This window comes from Rattus norvegicus, chromosome 1, assembly GCF_036323735.1.
Source record: "Rattus norvegicus strain BN/NHsdMcwi chromosome 1, GRCr8, whole genome shotgun sequence".
Lineage (NCBI taxonomy): Eukaryota > Metazoa > Chordata > Mammalia > Rodentia > Muridae > Rattus > Rattus norvegicus.
The window spans coordinates 104,282,333-104,303,342 of record NC_086019.1 but is presented as its reverse complement, the minus strand read 5'-3'; the positions used below and the strand labels follow the sequence as shown (position 1 = coordinate 104,303,342).

At 51.2% G+C, this 21,010-nt stretch overlaps 1 protein-coding gene and 1 pseudogene across 4 annotated transcripts in view; one reads left to right on the top strand and one right to left on the bottom strand.

Moving 5' to 3' along the window:
• Positions 1-2,550: 2,550 nt before the first annotated feature.
• Positions 2,551-3,278, bottom strand: Rpl19-ps23 (ribosomal protein L19, pseudogene 23; annotated as a pseudogene).
• A 4,695-nt stretch (positions 3,279-7,973) lies between these two features.
• Myh14 (myosin heavy chain 14) overlaps positions 7,974-21,010 on the top strand; it is a 62,592-nt gene continuing 49,555 nt past the window's right edge. For 2 of the 4 annotated variants that reach the window (XM_006229057.5, XM_006229056.5), the window contains exons 1-4: positions 7,974-8,036; positions 9,380-9,573; positions 13,243-13,638; positions 18,604-18,760. In XM_006229057.5, the coding sequence (XP_006229119.1) occupies positions 13,246-13,638; positions 18,604-18,760 (550 nt within the window). In that variant the 5' untranslated portion in view covers positions 7,974-8,036; positions 9,380-9,573; positions 13,243-13,245. The remainder of the gene's footprint in view (positions 8,037-9,379; positions 9,574-13,242; positions 13,639-18,603; positions 18,761-21,010) is intronic. The other 2 variants (XM_063261923.1, NM_001100690.1) reach the window with 2 other exon arrangements.

The window sequence follows — 21,010 nt, the reverse complement described above, 5'->3', positions numbered from 1 at the left end:
CCCACAGTGAGCTGGGCAGCAATAATTAACCAAGAACACACCCCACAGAACTGAAGGTCCCTTTTCTCAGGCGACTCAAGTTGACAAGTACCCAATACATGGAGGTGGGGCCAGAGACGGCGAGGAGGGCAGACGGCACTTGGTGGCCCTGGTGGAAACCCTGCTTGCCCACTCAGTATGACCAGACGGTCCCCTAGATATGCATCCAGAGTGAGAGATGGACAGGATGTGGCCAGGGGTGAGCTGCATTCTGATGTCTGCCAGGTAGACAGATTAACAAATCTGTATGCTTGCCGTATTCTGAGAGACCGGGCTTTCCAACCTGCAGCCCAAGGGCCACAGTCACCCTGTGAGTGTGAATAAAGCGTTTTTAGGACATGAGCTCATCCGTCCACTCACCCCTCAGCTTCACCTCTTGTCAGAGACAGATAGAGCCCAGACCTTGGTAAAGCCGTGGGGGTTGGGGGGAGTTTCTAACATCTTGCTTTATGCAGGAAATCTAGCTAGCCCCAAATGGAGCAATGCCCAGGAGCACAGTAGGCACTCTAAACATTCCTCTTTGCATAGCAGGGCCTGACACTTGTCCCACAATCTCAGGAGGCTGCCAACTCTCTCTGGTCCTGGGGCTTCTTCCAGTCCAGACTCAGTCACATGGACCAGAACAACAGCCAATGACAGAAAAACAATGACCAAAAATAATGCTGGCAGCATCCGAGCCTTTGCCTTGAAGAACATTCACAGGCAGAGCTACAGGCTTACCCTTTGCTCTGTGGAGTCCAAGGTCCCCCCGTTTTTTTGTGCTCACTCAGAACTCTTCTGCACCATGGGGCAGCCCATCCACCCCTGACTCCTCATCTTTTCTCCTTTCGGCTTCAGATTGGGGTGTGGGCGGGGCTCTATCAGTTCATGCGTCTAACTGTATGTTTTAGTTCCAAAATTAAAATTGAAGGGGTGTGGGTTAATTGTGATATTTTCAGAAATATTTGGAACGTGTTTGTGTATCTAACCTGTGACTCTCTCCTGGTTTTTCTACCCTCTTTCCCTGCACAGAGACTGACTCCCCGCTCCCCCTGACTCCCACCGTGTGGGTCCCTGGGTGAAATTCAGACTAGGCAGCGTGTGCTTTTCCTCGATGAACCGTTCGTTCTACTGCTCCTCTCTTCATTCTTGAGACAGGGTCTCTCACTGAACCTGGCTCATGTCCATTTGGCTCGCCTGGCTGACTGGAGGGCCCAGGGGACCCTCTTGCCTTTGCCTGCCCAGGGATTATGGGCTTGCACTGCTACACCTGGCTCATTACATGGGTGATGGGGGTGTGTGGGGCGGGGGACTGAAAATCCAGTTCCTTGTGTTTGCACAGATGCACTTGACTGACGGAGTCATCTTTACAGCTCTTAATTTTCCTTCCTTCCTTCCTTTCTTTCTTTCTTTCTTTCTTTCTTTCTTTCTTTCTTTCTTTCTTTCTTTCTTTCTTTTTTGCTGAGACGGGGTCTCACTATGTAACCCTGGCTGTCCTGGAACTCACTATGTAGACCAGGCTAGCCTCAAACTCACAGAGATCTGCCTATCTCTGCCTCCTGAGTACTGGGACTAAAAGCGTGCACCACCACTGCCTGGCCTTTCTTTTAAGGGACACTATCTCGGGCTGGAGAGATGGCTCAGTGGTTAAGAGCACCCGACTGCTCTTCCAGAGGTCATGAGTTCAATTCCCAGCAACCACATGGTGGCTCACAACCATCTGTAAAGAGATCCGATTCCCTCTTCTGGTGTTATCTGAAAACAGCGACAGTGTACTTATATATAATAAATGAATAAATCTTAAAAAAAAAAAAAGGGACACTATCTCACATAGCCCAGGCTGACCCAGCACTTCCAGTAAGCCCAGGTTGGCCTTGACCTGAAAGTCTTCCTGCATCCACTTCTCAAGTGCTGGAGTGACAGCCTTGAACTGCCACACCCGAACCCCTTCTACTTTTTGTGTTCTATGTAGTGAAACATATCGAGTAAGATTATTGTTTGTAATATATCTTAATCTAGAGTCTACCTGTGAGGTAAAACATGCAGCACTTGTCATTTGGAAGCTGTCTGAGATCTTTTAACATGATGTGCAGTCACATCTATCTTCCCTCGGAGAACATGATTCTTCTCTTTTCAGCCAAATAAAAGCTCCATTGTGTCAGCACCACATTCTCTATCTATTCATCTGCTGCCACACATTCAGGCTGCTTCCACTTCCTGGTTTCTGTGACTAGAGAAGCAGTGAGCACGGATGAGCAGGTGTGTCTGTGGCGTGATGCCTCAGCGTGCTTCAGGTGCACTAACACGTGTGGTACAGCTGCTCATACGCTGCTTCTATTTTTGGTTTTATGATGCAAAAAAATTATTATTTTTTATTCCTTTTCTTTTTTTCGGAGCTGGGGACCGAACCCAGGGCCTTGCGCTTGCTAGGCAAGCACTCTACCACTGAGCCAAATCCCCAACCCCAAAAATTATTATTTTAAGTGCGTTTTTTGAGGCATATCTGTGTTTTGCTAGCACAAGTAAAATGACTTTTTTTTTTTCAAGGACAAAGGCTTGTTTTATTTTAATGTCTGATCCACATGAGGCCACAGCCTGGCCACTATGTACAGACATGAGGGAAGCTTCATTTCTTGGTCTCTTCCTCCTTGAACAGAGTCTTGATGATCTCCTCCTTCTTGGCCTGGAGGCTCTCCTCCCGGCGCTTTCGTGCTTCCTTGGTCTTAGACCTGCGAGCCTCAGCCTGGTCAGCCAGTAGCTTCTTGCGGGCCTTGTCTGCCTTCAGTTTGTGGATGTGCTCCATGAGAATCCGCTTGTTTTTGAACACATTCCCTTTGACCTTCAGGTACAGGCTATGATACATTTGGCGGTCAGTCTCCTTAGATTCCCGGTATCTCCTGAGAAGCCGGCGCAGGATCCGCATCCTTCGCATCCAGGTCACCTTCTCGGGCATCTGAGCGTTGGCAGTACCCTTCCTCTTCCTTATGCCCATATGCCTGCCCTTCCGTCAGGCCAAGGTTTTCTTCCGGCATCGAGCCTGAGAATGGAGAGTCACAGGCTTCCAGATGATCAGGCCATCTTTGATCAGCTTCTTGATCTGCTGACAGGAGTTGGCATTGGCGATTTCGTTGGTTTCATTGGGGTCCAACCAGACCTTCTTTTTACCACAGCGGAGGACGCTAGAGGCAAGCCTCTTCTGTAGCCTGAGCATACTCATGGCTGCAGACGCAGCAGCGAAAGGACGTAAAATGACTTCTTTAATTTTTGCCTTTTACCTGTATGCACAGATCACGCCTGTAGGTGTGCGTGCCTGGTGCCTGCAGAGAGCAGAGTGCATTGACTGCCCTAGAGCTGAGTTGCAGATGGTTGTGTGCAATGGATGCTCCAACAGAGCCCGGGTTTACTACAAGAGCAGATAGCGATCTTCACCTCTGGGCTTTCTCTGTTGCCCCTGTTTTCTGTTCTGTTTTTCAGGTTTATTTTTTAAAATCTTTATGTGACCCAGGCAACAAAGCATACCTTTAATCCAAGCAAAGGCGGGTGGATCTCTGTGAGTTCGAGGCCAGCTTGGTCCATATAGGAAATTCTAGGGCAGCTATGGCTGCCTACAGAGACCTGTCTCCAAAAACAAAATGTTATGTGTATGTGTGTACACATCCCTGTATTTATGTGCACCAGGCCAGTGCAGTGCCCTTAACAGCCAGAAGAGGGCGTCAGATAACCTGGACTGGCGTTATGGATGTTTGTGACCTCTGCAAGAGCTACAATCATTTGAACAGCTGAGCTCTTTCCAGTTCCCAGTTTTAGTTTTTTAAAACACGTTTGGGGGCAGAAGAGAAAACTTGGTGGTTAAGAACATGCACCAAGGGGCTGGAGAGATGATTCAGCGAGTAAGAGCACTGATTGCTCTTCCAGAGGTCCTAAGTTCAATTCCCAGCAACCACATGGTGGCTCACAACCATCTGTAATGGGATCTGATGCCCTCTTCTGGTGAGGCTGAAAGACAGCAACAGTGTATTCATACATAAAATAAATAAATCTTGAAAAAAAGGAAGGAAGGAAGGAAGGAAGGAAGGAAGGAGGGAGGGAGGGAAGGAAGGAAGGAAGGAAGGAAGAACAGAACATGCACCGGTCTTGTTGAAGACCCAGGTCCAATACCCAGCATCCACTTGCTGTGAACAATCGTTTGTAAGTCTAGTTTCAGGAAAGCCATGCTGTCTTCTGGTCGTCACAGGCACTGCACAGATGTCCTGCAGATATACATCCATACACATAAACTGAAAATGAATAAGCTGTTTTAATGCGTGTTCATGTAAGTGTGTGCGTGCATATGTATGTGTGCGCGCACACACACACACGCACACACGAACACACACACACGAACACACACACATGCACACACACGCACACACACACACGCACACACACACATGCACACACACACGTGCACACACATACACGCACGCACGCACGCACGTCTATCTGTCTATGACAGGTATGTGCATGGGAATACAGGAGCTCTTGGGGCAGAACAGGTACCAGCTCTTGCAGCTGGGGTTGTAGGTAGTCGTGAGCTGCCTGATGTGGGTGCTGGGAGTTGAACTTGGGTCATCAGGAAAAGCAGCACATGTTTTTAATCGCTGAGCCATCTCCCCAGCTACTTTTAGTTTTAAAAACATGGTTATGAGCCGAGCAGTGGTGGTCCATACCTTTAATCCCAGCACTCTGGAGGCAGAGGCAGGTGGATCTCTGCGTTCAGCCAGCCTGGTTGTATAGAGTGAGTTCCAGGACAGCCAGGGCTACACAGAGAAACTTTGTCTTGGAAAACTGAAATAAAAAAAGATACCCATTATAGCAGGGACGTGTGTTTGTGCAGGACAGCCACAGCCACAGAGTATGGGATCAGGCAGAGAACAACTTTCAGGAATCTGTCCTTTTAAAGTGGGTGAGCAGGCTTGCAGCAGGTGCTTTTCCCAGCGGAGTGTTCTTGCCTCTTCTCTGTCTCTGTGTGTGTGCACGCACGTGCATGAGTGGAGCACATGTTGCAGTGGCACACTGTAGAGGTCAGAGGACAGTGTGGGGAGCTGGTTCTCTCCTCCCACCACGTGGGTCCCAGGGATAGAACTCTGGTCCTCAGGCGTGGTGACAAGTGCCTTACCTTGATACCATTTCAGTCCCCATTTGTTTTCCTGACAAGGCTTCAGTGTGTAGCCCTGTCTGGCTCAGAACTCACTATGTAGACCGGTTGGTCTCACTGTAGTGGTCCTCCGAAGCTTTTGGCTCCTGATGTGGGTCCAGGGGTTGAACTCAGCATGTGGGGTTTGGTGGCAAGCACTTCCCCCTGGTAAGTCATTTTGCTGGCCTGGTGTTTATTTCTTGATGAGGGCCATTCTGGCTAGGGCGATGTGGCATCTTGAACTCTGGATCCTGCTGCATCCACCTCCAAAATCCTGGAATTACAGGTGTGTATCATGTCACTCAGTTCTTGTGACGCTGGGGACCTAACCCGAGGCTTCGTGCACGCCCAGCAAGCCCTGTACCAGCTGAGCCGCAGACCCGCCGACCTTTCACTTCTGGGTGTTATCTGAGCTCCTTGCTGGCGTTCCCCACACCTCCCAGACTACTGTTCTGTAGACCCAGGCCATTCTGAGGGCTGGCATTAAGGAAGCTTCCATGTTCTGTTTCCTTCTCTCTGGCCACACGTGTCTGGGTGTTTCATTCCACGCACCATCGATATCCCTATTTCAGCTCATCCACCCCTGGGGAACCTCAGAAGAGGACCAGTCACAGACAACCAAGGGCTCACAATGTAACTGAGATTATCCTGCAGATGGTGGTGGTGATGGTGGTGATTGTGATGATGATGGTGGTGGTGATCGTGATGATGGTGATATGGTTTTGTGGGTGCCTGTGTGCGAGAGTGTGTGTGTGTGTGTGTGTGTGTGTGTGTGTGTGTGTGTGTGTGTGCATTAAGGTCTCCAAGGAGACATGGGACTTCACCTCAAGCATGTATTCTGGATGGCGTGCTGGAAGATGGGTAGAGGGTTTAGAGGCAGGGGCATGCTTCCTTTGGGCTTGATTCTTTGTTCTTGCCTTATCCCTGGTGGTACAATAGAGACAGGAAGTGATCTCACTGAGGCCAGCCGGGGGTCTCTGTGCCCACACCTGTAAAATGCGTGTGGTAGCAGGACCAAATACATAGAGCTGGTGGGTCCATGTTGTGGGATCTGACGTACATTGAAAGCTTAGAACTGTGAGTATTCTCACTAAACATTAGCGGACATTAAGGCGGTACAGGCTTACGGATCAAAGAAAATCCCCAGCAGAACAAAGCCTGCTAAGCCATGTGTAGTGATGTGCACCAGTCGTTCCTACACCCAGAAGCTAAAGGCAGAGAGATCAGAAGAAGTTCAGAGTCACCCTCTGCTGTATAGGCTGTCTGATCTCCCCTGGGGCTTAGCAGGCAGAACTAACACCACCTCCGGAACCAGGCCAGTAAAGACATACGATGACGTTTCTGGTTGCTGGGTAGATTTAGCCTCCATCGGGTTGATGATATCGGTAGTTGGCAGCTGTTGGTGGGCTACAGACACCTGAGCTGTCATTTCCAAATGCACCACAGAGTGCCAGGATGGCAGAGCTGCAGAGGGAAACCCTGTCTCAGAAGGTCTGCAGCAGTGGCTCAGGGGTTAGGGCCGTGGGCTGTTTTTCCAGAGAACCTGAGTTCAAATCCCAGCAACTGTATGGCAGCTCAGAATCATCTGTAACTCCTGTTGTAGCTGTTGTAGGGGATCTGACAACAAACTTGGGAGACTGCTCAACGCCTGAGGCAGATCCAAGTGCTTATAGGACTGTGGAGCAACAGGAGCTAAGCACTGGGAGAGAAGGTGGAGCGTGGCTGTGTGGTGAGGGCCTTGGGGGCTTTGGTACATATTCATTTATTGTTTGTTTGCTTACATATTTACTGTTGCAGTAGTGTGGTTTGAACTTAGTGTTCAGCTCAAGTGCCCTATAGCCGAGCCATCTCTTAAGCCTTCCTTTTGTACTTTGAGACGGAGTCACACTAAGTTTCTCAATCACTTTGTTTAAACCCATGACTTCGACTCGCTACAGTCCTCCTGCCTCAGCCTCTCAAGGCTAGAATGGTAGGTGTGGTCCTCCAGATGAGATTGGGGGGAGGGGGTTTGCTTTGTTTTCTGAGACAGGGTCTCCTATAATTTATCTAGGCCGGCCTAGAATTCTTTACATAGCTGTAGGATGACCCTGAACTCCTGATCCTCCAGCCTCCAGTTCTCCAGGGCTGGGATGATTTGAGGTGCCATCACTCCTGTTTTGCAAGGTGTTGGGGTGGAACCCAGAGCTTCGTGCACTGTAGGCAAACCCTCTACTGACCGTGCCCCAGCCGTAGCCCCAATAAGATCTCAATCGCACCAAATTCAAGGCCTTAGAGAAATTACGTAGTGGAAACGCTTCACACAGCTTTGAGCTCAATAAATGATGACTCTGACCCATGAAGTCGCCAGCCACCTGCATTGGGTCTGCTCACGGTCTGTACTCTACAAAAGCGGTTTCTTGGTGTGTGTCCGCACGCTGGCTCCCGGGGGACCCAAGCATTCCGGCCTGCCACCGCCCCCTACGGGTGCGCACAAAGGCATCCATTCATGCCTGTTTACAAAGCGGCCCATTCACCGGGTCCCCTTGAACCAGCAGCTGCTGGCCGCTCCCCAAGCCTTTCTATTGGTACTTCCTACTGGCCATCAGGCCTGGACCCCGCCTACTGCCGCACACTCTCGGCCAGGTTCTTTTCCCACGCCTGGCACGCTTTGCCAACTTCTGATTGGCTTGGCGCGCCAGCCGCTCTTTTTGATTGGGCAGCGCTGCGCCCCATGGGCGAGGTCCGAACGGGTCGCAGCAAGTGCTGATTGGTCCGTAATGTCCACCTGTGGGCGGGGCCATTCAGCACAGGCCCCGCCTCCTTTTCTGTCCAGGCCGAGGCCTCTGGACCGCCCTGGGCGCCGGTGAGTGTCCGGGGGCCCTCCCCCCGTGGTGCGCCCCAAGGGTTGGCCAGGGCCTGCCAGACCTGGGGAGGCTGGAGCCGGTGGGCCACAACGGGGGTCCTGGAGAGGAGTGGGTCGAAACATTCACCCTGGGTGCAAGCGACCCCAGGGTCCGGGAGGGGGAGGGGGAGGGTTGAAGTCACCCTGCCCCAGTTCCCACCTTGTGCCAGGCAGCCTGGGGTCATCCCTGAAGGCGTCACACCGTCTGTTCTGCAGAAGGGGAAACTGAGGCAGTGCTTGGGACGTTGCGTGATAGAACACCTGAGTCATGGTCTCCAGTCCCCAGCTCCCAGGACTACTCTGTCAGATGTCAGAGGATGAAAAAACTGTGGACCAGAGAGAGGGGTCGTGACAGGCAGGGCCAGGGATGGGGAAGGATGTGTTTGGCTGCGTGTCCCAGTTTGTTTTTGTTTGACTTGGTTTAGTTAGTTTTTTGTTTTTTTGTTTTTTGTTTTTTGAGAGAGAGAGAGAGAGAGAGAGAGAGAGAGAGAGAGAGAGAGAGAGAAAGAGAGAGAATGTCTGAACTCACTGTGTAGACCGAACTGACCTCAACCCCCAATCTTGCTGCCTGAGCCTCTCATGTGCTTCGATGACTTGAGTATGCCACCACACCTAGCTAAGTCGTGTTGGAACACCCTCACAATGGACGTGGGCACTCTAATGTATAACTAAACTTCTCTCCAGTGTAGGAGAGTGGATTTGAGGTGGTTTAAGTGGTTTCTATTTCACAGGGAGTGAAAGGTGGAGACTGGACCGAGGTGGAGAATGCAGGGACCTGGTGTTCCTGGCCCCGTGGCTTTTTTTTTTTTTTTTTAACATCATAATATTAGTCAGGAATTCAAGATCAGCCTCAGCTACAGGATGAGTCCAGGCAAGCCTAGGCTACCTAAGACCCTGTATCAGAAAAACAAAAAAGAAAAATTAATTGTTCTGTAAGTCATACCTCTTAGCACCTCTTAAGCTACACGTTTATTGTAGACAAGGCCACCCTATGTCTCCTCAATTCACCCTTGAAGAGAAGACCCAAGCCTCTGAGGCTGGCATAGCATTTTGACATCATATCTGGGGACTGGGGCGTCCCACTTCCAGCGTTGAGGAAACTGAGATTCTAAGATTAAAAAAAACGATAAAGCGGAGACCTAGGTCCTTTTCCTCACATGATTTTTGTTGATCTCATGAGCCTCAGTTCCTAGCGAAGAAAGTGGAGGTTCAGAAGGCTGGAGAGAGATTCGAACCCTAGGTGTACTCAGTCTGGCTCTGTGCCACGCCTTCACCTTTGCCCATCGCCGCCCACTTGGCAACAGGTTCTATCTCTGCCGGCTGCGGTGCCAGGACCCGCCCCCGCCCAGCCTGGCAGGTGTCAGGAGACGTCAGAGCCAGGTCCTGCCTCCTGAGGAGAGAGGCCCCACCTCTTGCTGGACCGCAGAGCCGGCCTCACCTGGGTGCTGGAGAGGAACTGGACTCGGAGGCCTCCCCATCTCTACCGCCAGGCGCCCAGGTAGCCTCGGGGTCCGCGGGTTAAAGGAGTTATGCCACAGGGCGCTGGGTCAGGAGGAGGGGAGGTTAGGATTCAGGCTCCCGGAGCTATAATGTGCCGGGTACCTCAAGTCAGAGGGAAGAAGCTGAGTATGGACCCCAGTGTCTGAAGGAGTAGGGCAGAGGTCTGGACCCTAGTGTCTGAAGGAGGAGGGCTGAGATCTGGACTCCTGTGTCTGGGGCGGGGTGGGGGGAAGATGGGAGGGGGTGGGAGAGGGAGGGCTGAGGTCCGGACTTGTGTGCCTGAGGGAGGAGGCCTGGGGTCTGGACCCCTAGGTCTGAAGAAAAAGGAATGGGGTCCTGACCAGTCTAGGTCTGAGGGAGGAGGCTGGGTTTGTAGGAAGAAGTTGGATCCTGGACTTCTGAGTCTGAGAGAAAAGCTGGGGTCCGGACCTCTGGGCCTGAGGGAGGAGAGCTAGGGTTAGGACCTCTGTGTCTGAGGGAAGAAGTTGGGTCCTGGATCCTTGAGTCTGAGAGAGAGGAGGCTGGGGCAGGATGGCTCTCACCCATTAGCTGAGGTCATAAGCTTGGTGTTGCCCCAGCCTCTGCCCAGGCGGGCGGGGCCCTGGCTGCTTCCCTTTTCCACACAGCCCTGTCTCCTCCTCCCAGGCGCTCTCACCTGCCTAAGTGACACTAACGAGTTCTGGCACCGCATTCCTGCTGCCTGAGGGAGGGGTGTGTGGCTGGGGTTCACCCATTTGGCTTGGTCAGTTTCCCTGAACCCCACATCCCCCCTTCTGACCCACGGCTGCAGTAAACTTCTTGGCAACTCCTGTGTCTAGTGGAGACAGGGCTGGGGAGCCCATTCCAGGGTTGTGGGCCTGGACTCCAGGTCTGAGGCAGCTGAAGCTGCTCTTAAATGCTGGGAAGAGTGGGGCTGGGAGGTGCAAAGCCACCAAGCCCTTCCTGGTCAAAGGCTACAAGGCTGGAGAGGAAGCAGATGGGTGGGGTGGGGTAAAGTCCCTGGGATGGGGCTTGGCTCTGGGTGTATCTTTACCACTCTGGAGCCTGGGGTGATCCTTGGCCCTTTGGGGCTGACCATTTGTAGAGCACGGGGAGGGGGCCAAAGTGACTGGGAACCAGGCTGCTGATGAGGAGGGCGGAGAGAGTCCCAAGACAGAGGAAGTTTGCATGTGGGAGAGGCTTCTGGGGAAAGCTTGAAGGGAAAAGATCTGGGAGGACACCGTTTGAGCAAGCTGAGTGCTTGGATGGATGTCCCCAAGGGGTGTGTTGAAAGTGCGGTTGGCCTGGTGCACAGAGGTGACAGTGCAAGAGAGGGACACAGGTGTCTCTAGGTGTTCTCTGGTTGGGGATGAGGCTGTGGGTCAGTAGTGGGGCTGTTTGCTGTGGGACATTTTTTGTGGGATATTGGACAACCCTGAAATTGCTGAGTTTCCCTATCAGTGGCCCTGGAAGTGGGGGGAGAGGCCACCCTGACTGCCTCCTGGAAGCTTCTTTAAAGAGGCTTGAGACCTATCTGTGTCCATACCATAAGATCTGCTGAAAGGCAGGACCCCGGCAGCTTGTGACAGGTTCCCAGAGTCTGGGCTCTACAAGGCCTCTGAGAATGTTGAATGAACGTGAGAAAGAGTGAATTCATGAAGCCAGAGAGAAGACGGGGATTGGGCGATCAACCTGTAATTATGGGGCAGGCAGGACCAGCGGTGCATAGAGAACTTGGCGACAGACTCAGCCATGCCCCAGCAGGGCCCCATGTCAGAGTGTAAACGGTGCTGACAACCTTTATTGTCCTTGCTACCTCACCTCCTGCCTGCTTCTCATTTGGGCTGCAGACACAAAGCACATTCCTGCCCCAGGGCCTTTGCTTTGTCCCAGCATCAGCTGGTTAGAGCCACTTAAGTCCACGAAGGCTGGAGAGGTGGCTCAGCAGTTAAGGGCATTGACTGTTCTTCCAGAGGTCCTGAGTTCAATTCCCAGCAACTACATGGTGGCTCACAACCATCAGTAATGGGGATCTGATACCCTCTTTTGGTGTGCATAAAGACAGTACAGTGTATTCACATACATGAAATAAACAAATTTAAAAAAAAGAAGGAAAGAAAGAAAGAAAGAAAGGCAATACCCTAGGGAGGGGCTCTCCAGTCGGTCAGTTAAAAATGTGAACACAGCCCCAGACCCAGCAAGACCCTTCCCCTGCCCTATACCTCTGATAGCCATTTACCACCATTTAAACAACTTATGTTTTTATTCTGTTTCTTCAGATTAGAATGGTACTGTCCAGTGCAAACAGAGCACAAGTCAAGAATGTATTTAAGTTTTATATAACCACATTTGGGGGTGGGCACTGGAGAGGTGGCTGTGTGGTTATCAGCTCTGGCCGCTCTTCTAGAAGATCTCAAGTCCCAACAACTACAAGCATGGCGTGCAGAACCATCTATGTGTAACTACAGAGCTAAGGAATCCCTCTTCTGGTCTCCATGGATACTGGATGCATCCATAACACATTAAATATATATTTTAAGCGGGGTGTAGAGACCGCTGGGCGTTTTGTGGCACTGATTGTTCTTGCAGAGAACTGCAACCACAACACATTAGTCCAGGTCCAGGGAGCTGCTGCCACCTTCTGGCCACTGTGGGAACTTGCATACATGTGGTACATATAAACTCACCCAGGCACACACACATGCACACAAATAATAAATCATTTACAAGAAGATTTATTTAAATTACTCTAAATTATGTGTATTGGGGGTTATGTGTAGGTACAAGTACCTATGGAAGCTAGAAGCACAGGACATCCAGGAGCTGGAATTACAGGCAGTTGTGAACTGGGAATACAGGTGCTGGGAACAAAACTCAGGTCCTCTGAACGTGCAGTACATGCTTTCAACTGCTATGATCTCTCTCCAGCTGCATAAGTGATTTTTAAAATAAATGTATGTATGTATGTATGTATGTATGTATGTATGTATGTATGTATGTATGTATTATGTATTTTTGGTTTTCAAGACAGGTTTCTCTGTGTAGCTCTGACTGCCCTAGAACTCACTCTGTCCACCAATCTGGCCTTAACTCAGGTCTGCCTGCCTCTGCCTCCTGAGTGCTAGGATTTAAGGCATGGGCCACCACACCTGGTTTAAATGCATTTTTTAAAAGTAAAGCTGGGGGGTTGGGGATTTAGCTCAGCGGTAGAGCGCTTGCCCAGCAAGCGCAAGGCCCTGGGTTCGGTCCCCAGCTCCGAAAAAAAGAAAAAAGAGAAAAAAGAAAAAAAAATAAATAAAAGTAAAGCTGGGCCAGTTGGCACAGTTTTATCATCCCACCTACTCTCAGGCAGGGTGGGGTTGTAAGTTCAAGGCCATCCCGAATCGATTTAGCAAGACCTTATTTTAAAATAAAAAGTCAAAGGTCACCTTTATTCCCAGTACTCAGGAGGCAGAGGCAGCTGGATCTCTGAGATCAAGGCCAGCCTGGTCTAAAGAGCAAGTTCCAGGACAGCCAGAGCTATCTCTTGTCCCAGAAAAACAAAACCACAAAGAAAAGAAAAAGGTCTAGGGACATGCCTCAGAGTACAGTGTTTCTCTAGCATGCAGGAGAGATTTAAGCCCTAGTGTTACAAAAGCAAAGAAATTAGGGGACAGTCCCAATTGATGTGTCCACTCTCTTCCCACAGACCATGGCCACAGTGACCTTGTCCGTGCCTGGGAGGAAGGTGGCCTCCAGGCCAGGCCCGGTGCCTGAGGCAGCCCAGCCATTCCTGTTCGCGCCCCGGACGCCAAATGTAGGTGGCCCTGGAGGGCCACAGGTGGAGTGGACAGCACGGCGCATGGTGTGGGTGCCCTCGGAACTGCATGGGTTCGAGGCAGCAGCCCTGCGGGATGAAGGGGAGGAGGAGGCAGAAGTGGAGCTGGCGGAGAGTGGGCGGCGCCTGCGGCTGCCCAGGGACCAGATCCAGCGCATGAACCCACCCAAGTTCAGCAAGGCAGAAGATATGGCTGAGCTCACCTGCCTCAACGAGGCCTCGGTCCTGCACAATCTGCGAGAGCGCTACTACTCTGGGCTCATTTATGTGAGTGACGTTCCCCGGGGTGGGGTGCCAGGTGTCACCAACCTGACCTGAATTAGGAGGGAGTGATCTAGAATATCTGCCTTATGTCCTGTGACTGTTCTCCAACTAGTGAAAAGTTGTAATGCTTTATTTTTTATGGAATGGGACGGGAGGTGGGGTTAGACAGGTGCTCTACCATTGAACCACGCCCCCAGCCCCTCACTGGAGGATTCTAGGCAGGTGCTCTAATACTGAGCCACGACTCAGCACCTGACTGAGGGATGTTAGGCAAGGGCTCCACTACTGAGCCCTAGCCCCTGATAAGAGGATTCTGAGCTATACAGCCCCATCCTCTCACTGAGAGATCCTAGGCAAGGGGTCTACCACTGAGTCCTAGCCTAAGGCAATTCTAGGCAGTTCCTCTATATCTGAGCGACTTCTTTAGCCCACTTTGTTTGTTTGCCTTGAGATGTGATTTCCCTCTTAACTACAGCTGGCCACTAACTTGGGCTTCTGCTGCCTCATCCCTAAGAGTAGCTTCAATAACAGTCTTGCAACCTTAAGACTGGCCCAACTTACATCTTTTTTTTTTTTTTTTTTTTTTTTTTTTGGTTCTTTTTTTCGGAGCTGGGGACCGAACCCAGGGCCTTGCGCTTCCTAGGCAAGCGCTCTACCACTGAGCTAAATCCCCAACCCCCCAACTTACATCTTATTGGATGACTGGAGCCTGCTTCCACCTGACTGGAGTGTCCTATATGAGGGTACCTTTGTTACTTTGTAATAATAAAGAGTGAGAATTAATTGATACTAAGCCTATATGAATCCCATTAGTTCATCTAATTCTCTTCAGCAAGGCAATGGCCGCTGTTTAACTAATAATCAAAAGGAAGAAATGAAAATAAAAACCATCATATAACTAGGCATGGAGAAGAGAGGAGGATCTTTTTAAAATGGTAACATTTACTTACTTGGGAGTAGGGGCGTAAGGTCAGAGTACACTTGCTGTATTGGTTCTGTTCTTTTAACCTCATGTGTTCTAGGGTTCACACTCAGGTCCTCCTCAGGTTCGGTAGTAAACATCTTTACTAGTTGAGCCATCTCACTACCTCCTGGAAGAGGACTCTTGACTTTGAGGCTAGCTGGCTATACTATTTCAAAACAACAGAATAAAGCAAAATAGTGTGATGAGACTGATGATATCTAGGTTGATATCTAGGTCTGCCAAGCTCTGATCCATTTTTGATGTCTGCACACCACTTAGGTGGTATACGGAAGTTGTTTAACACCAGAAGTGGTTCCGCATCCTGGCTTCATGTTAGAACCATTTGGGGAGGTCCTTTAGAGTGTCTGCCGGCAGCTTCAGACCAGCACCACCAACATTGAACTCTGGGGTGATGGTGAACATGACATGAACATAGGTTTTAGGGGGTTTTTTTTCCCCATCTTTTCTTCTAAATAAGCTTGCAGGGTGTATCTCGTGGACAGCCAAGGTGTGATTAACTCCATTTAAGAGAGAGCAAACTGGATTATAGAGTTTAACAAAGAATGTTAACCATAATGAAAAAAAAAAAACTGAGAACCACTGGTAAATATTTATTAAGTACTTATGTTGTACTGGGCACTGCTCTGAGTGCCATTGTTGAGTTCTTGGCTGGCTTCTTGGCTGGGGACTGTTGATGTCACCCGACATTCCAGAATATTAAGTGACCCGGGACCAGGGCCTACAGCCACTGAGGAATCCGTGGAAGCCCATCCAGCCCTGATAATAACCATTGGCCTGGATACACAGAGCTTCCGCTGCTAGGCACAGTTCTGAGTTCTTTTCCTAAGGAATCTTGTTGCCGCCCCCTCCCCTAAACCCCGGTGCCCCAAGCCATGTACATAGGCTGTGAGGTAGGGACCCACCTCTCCTTTTCCCCTCAGCTTGGCCTAGCAGAAGCTGGTAATACTGTCGTGCAAACAAGCGCCATGTTGCAGGGTCTCAACAATGATGAGTTCTCAGTAAGCCACATTAACTTGGGACAGCCATATCAGGTAGGAAGCACAGTTCTTGTCCCCATCGATGGAGACAGTGATACCTAGAGAGACTCCTTGCTCAGGTCGACCAAGATTCAGGCTCAGTTCCTGTCTGATGTCCAGTGCATGACATGTGTTCACTGACTGGCTAACTGATGTCAGGGAGAGCAGTGGAAGCTGAGGTCCCCAGAGACCTTGACTTAATAAGGGAATTGGTTCCTTCAGTGGGACTATAGAGGTAGAAGGAAGAGGGCTGGAGTTAATGACTATGTAAGGAGCTCTCTGCTCCATGGGACATGGAACAGTGTGTTAGAGCCCTGCTAGGAAGAAGGGGCAAACCCTGTTGTCCAGGCTTTTCTCCCCTACTGTATTGGTACCAAATTTGTTCATGGTGACCCACACCCTCAGCCCCTCACTGGGGGATTCTAGCCAGGGGTTCTACCACTGAGCCATACCCCCAGCCCCTCACTGGGGGATTCTAGGCTGGGGCTCTCCCACTGAGCCATACCCCCAGCCCCTCACTGGGGGATTCTAGCCAGGGGTTCTACCACTGAGCCATACCCCCAGCCCCTCACTGGGGGATTCTAGGCTGGGGCTCTCCCACTGAGCCATACCCCCAGCCCCTCACTGGGGGATTCTAGCCAGGGGTTCTACCACTGAGCCATACCCCCAGCCCCTCACTGGGGGATTCTAGGCTGGGGCTCTCCCACTGAGCCATACCCCCAGCCCCTCACTGGGGGATTCTAGGCTGGGGCTCTCCCACTGAGCCACGCCCCCAGCCCCTTACTGGATGATTCTAGGCAGGGGCTCTAACTGCTAAACTATATCCTTACGTCTCTTTTCACTTTGAGACAAATTCTCACTAGGCTGTCTTTGGTAGCCTTCTGATCCTTATGCCTCAGCCTCCAGAGAAACGATGATGGCAGGCCTATGCTTACCAGACCTGGTTGTCACTGAGTCGTTAAGGGGGTCAGTCCTTCCTGGAAGTTGCACACAGCTGGGAACCTCAGCCTCTGGCTTCCAACCCTAGACAGTTAAAGCCGGGCCAGCTTTGGCTCCTAGGTGGGACTGTAACCCGAGCATCCCAGCCTGCTGTTTGGAGAGTGGGGCGGGGCCACCTTGGCTGGCTCTGTATTCAGTCTCCCTTTAATCCCTGGGCCTTTGTAATGAGGCAGGCTGTCTACCTCTTCCAGAGGAAGCAAGACAAGGGAATGTCCTCAAACTGTGCGTGGGGGTGTGGAGTGCGGGGCGGAGGAGGCCCGTCTCCAGAGCCCTCTGGGCTAGGCAGCTCTTCCAGAACTTTCCAGGGACCCTCTAGGAACTGCGGCCGCTTCCCTTTTCCCCTGGCCCTGTTGGCCAGCTAGAGTTTCCATCTTGGGTGTTACCCAAGCTGTGTCTGGCCCGAGGGGCTGGCATGGGGAGTGGGCTCTGGCGCCAGCGGCCATGAGATACCCTCCCAGGGAATGTGGTCCAGCCGCCCCACCCTGAGACCTCTGAGAGCCCAGTGGGAGCAGCCTGGGAGACTAGGGAGACAGATACTAGGCTGACCGGTTCTCCCGCTTGTGGCCAGCTGCCCCGCCCCCTCTATGAGGAGGTAATACCAAGCAGCCTGGTGGCTACACCCCACTGCAGCCAGGTGGGAGGGGAGAGCAAGTACCCACTAGAGAGCCAGCAACCGGCTGACTGGCTTAACTAATAAGCAGCTATAGCCCTGAGTAGTGAGCTTTCACTAGTTCAGCTGTCTGTCTCTAGTGCTTTAGGCTAGTTAGTTGTTGGGCTGACTTAGCTAAAGGACTAACTAGTCCTTGGCTATCTAGCCACCTCTGTGGATGGTGAGTGTTTCCTGTTGATCTTGACAACCCTTGTGAGTTCAGCAGAATCTCAAGCTGACAACAATCCTCCTGCTTCGGCTCTTGTTTATTTCTTTGATTTTTTGAGAAAACAGGCCTACAGGGTTTCATGTAGCCCAGGCTAGCCTCAAACTCCATATATAGTCAGATGTCCTGATATTTCTGACTCCACCTCCTGGGTGCTGGGACGATGAGTGTCTGAGGCACATGGGGTGCTGGGAATGGAACCCAGGGGTGTGTGTGCCAGGTCTGCCGATTGAGCTACACCTCCAGCCTTCTGTTTCTGTAAGATAGGCTCTGATTCTGTAGCTCAGGCTGGCCTAGAACTCATAGCAGTCCTCCTGCTTCAGGTTCCCGAATGGTGGGTTATAGGCTCACACTGTTGCCTCCAGAGCTTCCTTTCTAGCCTCGAGGCTTTAACAGATGGTCACGGGTCTTCCTTCCATGTCCATCTGGTAAGCCAGAGGCCTGTACCTGAGGCTCCCCTCCCGGCCTCATGTACCTCTGTGGTGAATCTTCACCCGTGGAAACCTCCATACCATCTGGGAAGGTCTACCGTTAGCTTAGCCGTGTTGGTAACATTCACGCTGGGCAGAATGGTTTGTACCTGTAATCCCCTTGCTCAGGAGATGGAGGCAGGAGGATTGCTGTAATTTCGAGTCTTGCCTCAAACAAACAAAAACACCAACAAGTGGCCACAGAGACGGCTTAGCAGCAGAGATTGCTTGTTCGTCCAAAGCACCGTCTTCAACCTCCAGCACCACCCGGCAGCTCACAACCACCTGTAACTCCAGCCGGGAGGTCCACTGCTTTCTTCTGGTCTCCGTGGGTAATGTGTGCCTATGGCAGACATGCATGCAGGCATCGTGACACACGCCCATAATCCCAGCCCTGGGGAGGCAGAGGCAGGAGGATTCCCGTGAGTTTCATTCCAACCAAGGCTATGTAGGAAGACCTTTTGTAAACCAAAGCAAACAAAACACCAAGAGACCAAAGTAGCGTTATGTTGTCGGCGTGTAGATATGCCCGGTGCCTTCTACAGGTTACCCAGCTGCACACCACAGCTCTGCCCTCACTGAGGGCAGCCACCTGACACACTCTCCCCTCTTGCCTGCCATAGACCTACTCTGGCCTCTTCTGTGTGGTCATTAACCCGTACAAGCAGCTGCCTATCTACACGGAGGCCATTGTTGAAATGTACCGGGGCAAGAAGCGCCACGAGGTGCCACCTCACATCTATGCCGTGACCGAGGGCGCGTACCGCAGCATGCTTCAGGGTGAGTGTATGGTCAGCTCTGTAGGAGGACCGGGGTGGGCACCGGGTGCTGCTGGGAGGTGGGCCAGGTTTGAATAAGAGCTTGATGATACAATGGAAGGTGGGTGAGGATCCAGGTCTTCTGTGGAGGTTTTCCAGAGAGACAGCAAGTGTATGACACGGCGCATCTGCTTCCCAGTAGACAATCGTGTAGGATCACAAGTGATAATGGGTCAGGCTATGTGACCTCATTCCTTCCTTGTTTTTTTTTTTTGTTTGTTTGTTTGTTTGTTTTTAGCTTTTTTCAGAATTAGGTATATGTGTATGTGAATGTGGCGGGCAAGCGTATGGGAGTGCGGTGCCCATGGGAATCAGAAGAGGGCATCAGATCCCCTGGAGCTGAAGTTTCAGGCCGGTGTGAGCCACCTGATGGGGGTGCTAGGAACTGAACTCAGGTGGCCTTCCCTAGGTTATCCTCTGAACTGGAAGTTACCAGATAGCTGGACTAGCTGGCCATCGAGCCCCTACAGTCCACCGGTCTCTGCCCCCACAGCATGGGGATAAAAGTGTGCCTCACCATGCCCAGCCCTCCATGCCCAGCCTTTCACGTGGGGTGCTGGGACTTGAATGCAGGTCCTCAGGATTTGCAGCACTTGATCAGCTAAGCATCTCCCTGGCCCCTCGTCCTATCTTTCTGTTGTTAATTTCTGATTCATCCAAGGCAAACCGCCTCGCCTTTGGTGTTTGACCATGCGAAGGCGCCTGACTGTGCTGGGTCGTGTGGTCAGCCCTGAGGGTCAGTCTCTGGACAAGCTTCTGCTATTGTGGTGAGGCACTGTCTGTAGGTCAGCTGGCGATGCCACTGGGTCAGTCAAGGTCAGTCCGTTTCCGTGCAAGGTGTAGAAGTCTCTAGGATAACAGTCTCTTGGCTACATTGTTTAACCTCATAATAGTTCTGTGGTATAGTTTCTTTTCTTAGCACTCACTTCCAGAAGGGGAAACTGAGGCAGTACAGTTACTGCCCGTGGCCACACTGAAGGGTAGGTGCTGAGGTAGGACTTGAACCCAGGGTCCTGGCCACTGCTTCCCATTTTCACTCTGCGCTGGGTATTGTGTTGGACGTTTGTATTTTTGAGATGGCCTCATGTAGCCCAGGCTGGTCCCTAACTCCTTTGTAGTTGAGGATGACTTTGAACTCCAGATTCTGCCTCTATCTCCTGAGAGTTGGGATAATAGGTGTGGACAGTACCTGGTCTGTGTGATACTGAGAACAGAGTCCAGGGCTTTGTGCATGCTAAGTGAGGGCCTGCGGGGGCTGTGTGTACTGTGTCACCATCAGCTAGGTCCTGGGCCATCGGGCTTGGTAGCAGCTGCCTTTACCCACTGAGCCATGTAATTCTTGTTTGTTTTTCTTTTTAAGATGTATACATTTCATCTTTTTGGGAATGAGTGTTTTTCCTGCATGTGTGTCAGTGCATCAGTTATATGCCTGACACGATGCCTGCTAGGACCAGAAGAGGGCATTGGACCCCCTGGAACTAAAGTTGTGAGCGATTGTGTGGGTGCTGGGAATTGAACCTGGGCCCTCTGTAATAGCAGCCACTGAGCAATCCCTCTAGTTCATATTGTGTTTTAAACATTCCCAGACTCTGACTACAGCCTTGTTAGACAAAGAGCCGTGTTGAACCCATGGAGGTACAAAGTAAATGGAGGTACAAAGCAAATCAGGTCCAGGGTCACAAGAGAGGAGACTGGACCACAAAGTTGGTTCAGATCTAATGTGTGTAAGATTCATTAATAAGGTCCATGTGGCACACAAATGTGGATGCTCACTCTGGAGTCACACCGAAGGCAACTATCGTGTGTCCTAAGGATTTCCAGAGTCTGTGCCCTGAATGTCCCTTCCTTTGAGAAGAACTGGAGGCTCCCCATCCTCTAGTCACTGCCTTAGCTCTTATTCAGTGTTCTTTTCTGTGCTGATAATAGGACCTAGCACTTAGTAGGTGGTCAGAGTATGTAATGAGATGGTGGCACTATGCCCAGGGTGGCAGTCAGAATAGTCTAACCTAGACGTCCAATTTTTTTTTGTTTTTGTTTTTGAGACAGGGTTTCTCTGCGTAGCTCTGGCTGTCCTGGAATACACTCTGTAGACCAGACTAGACTCGAACTCAGAGATCCAGCTGCCTCTGCCTCCTGGGTGCTGGGATTAAAGGTGTGCACCACCACTGTCCAGCTCACTGCTCACTTTCCAATTCTTGAGTCTGCAGTGCCT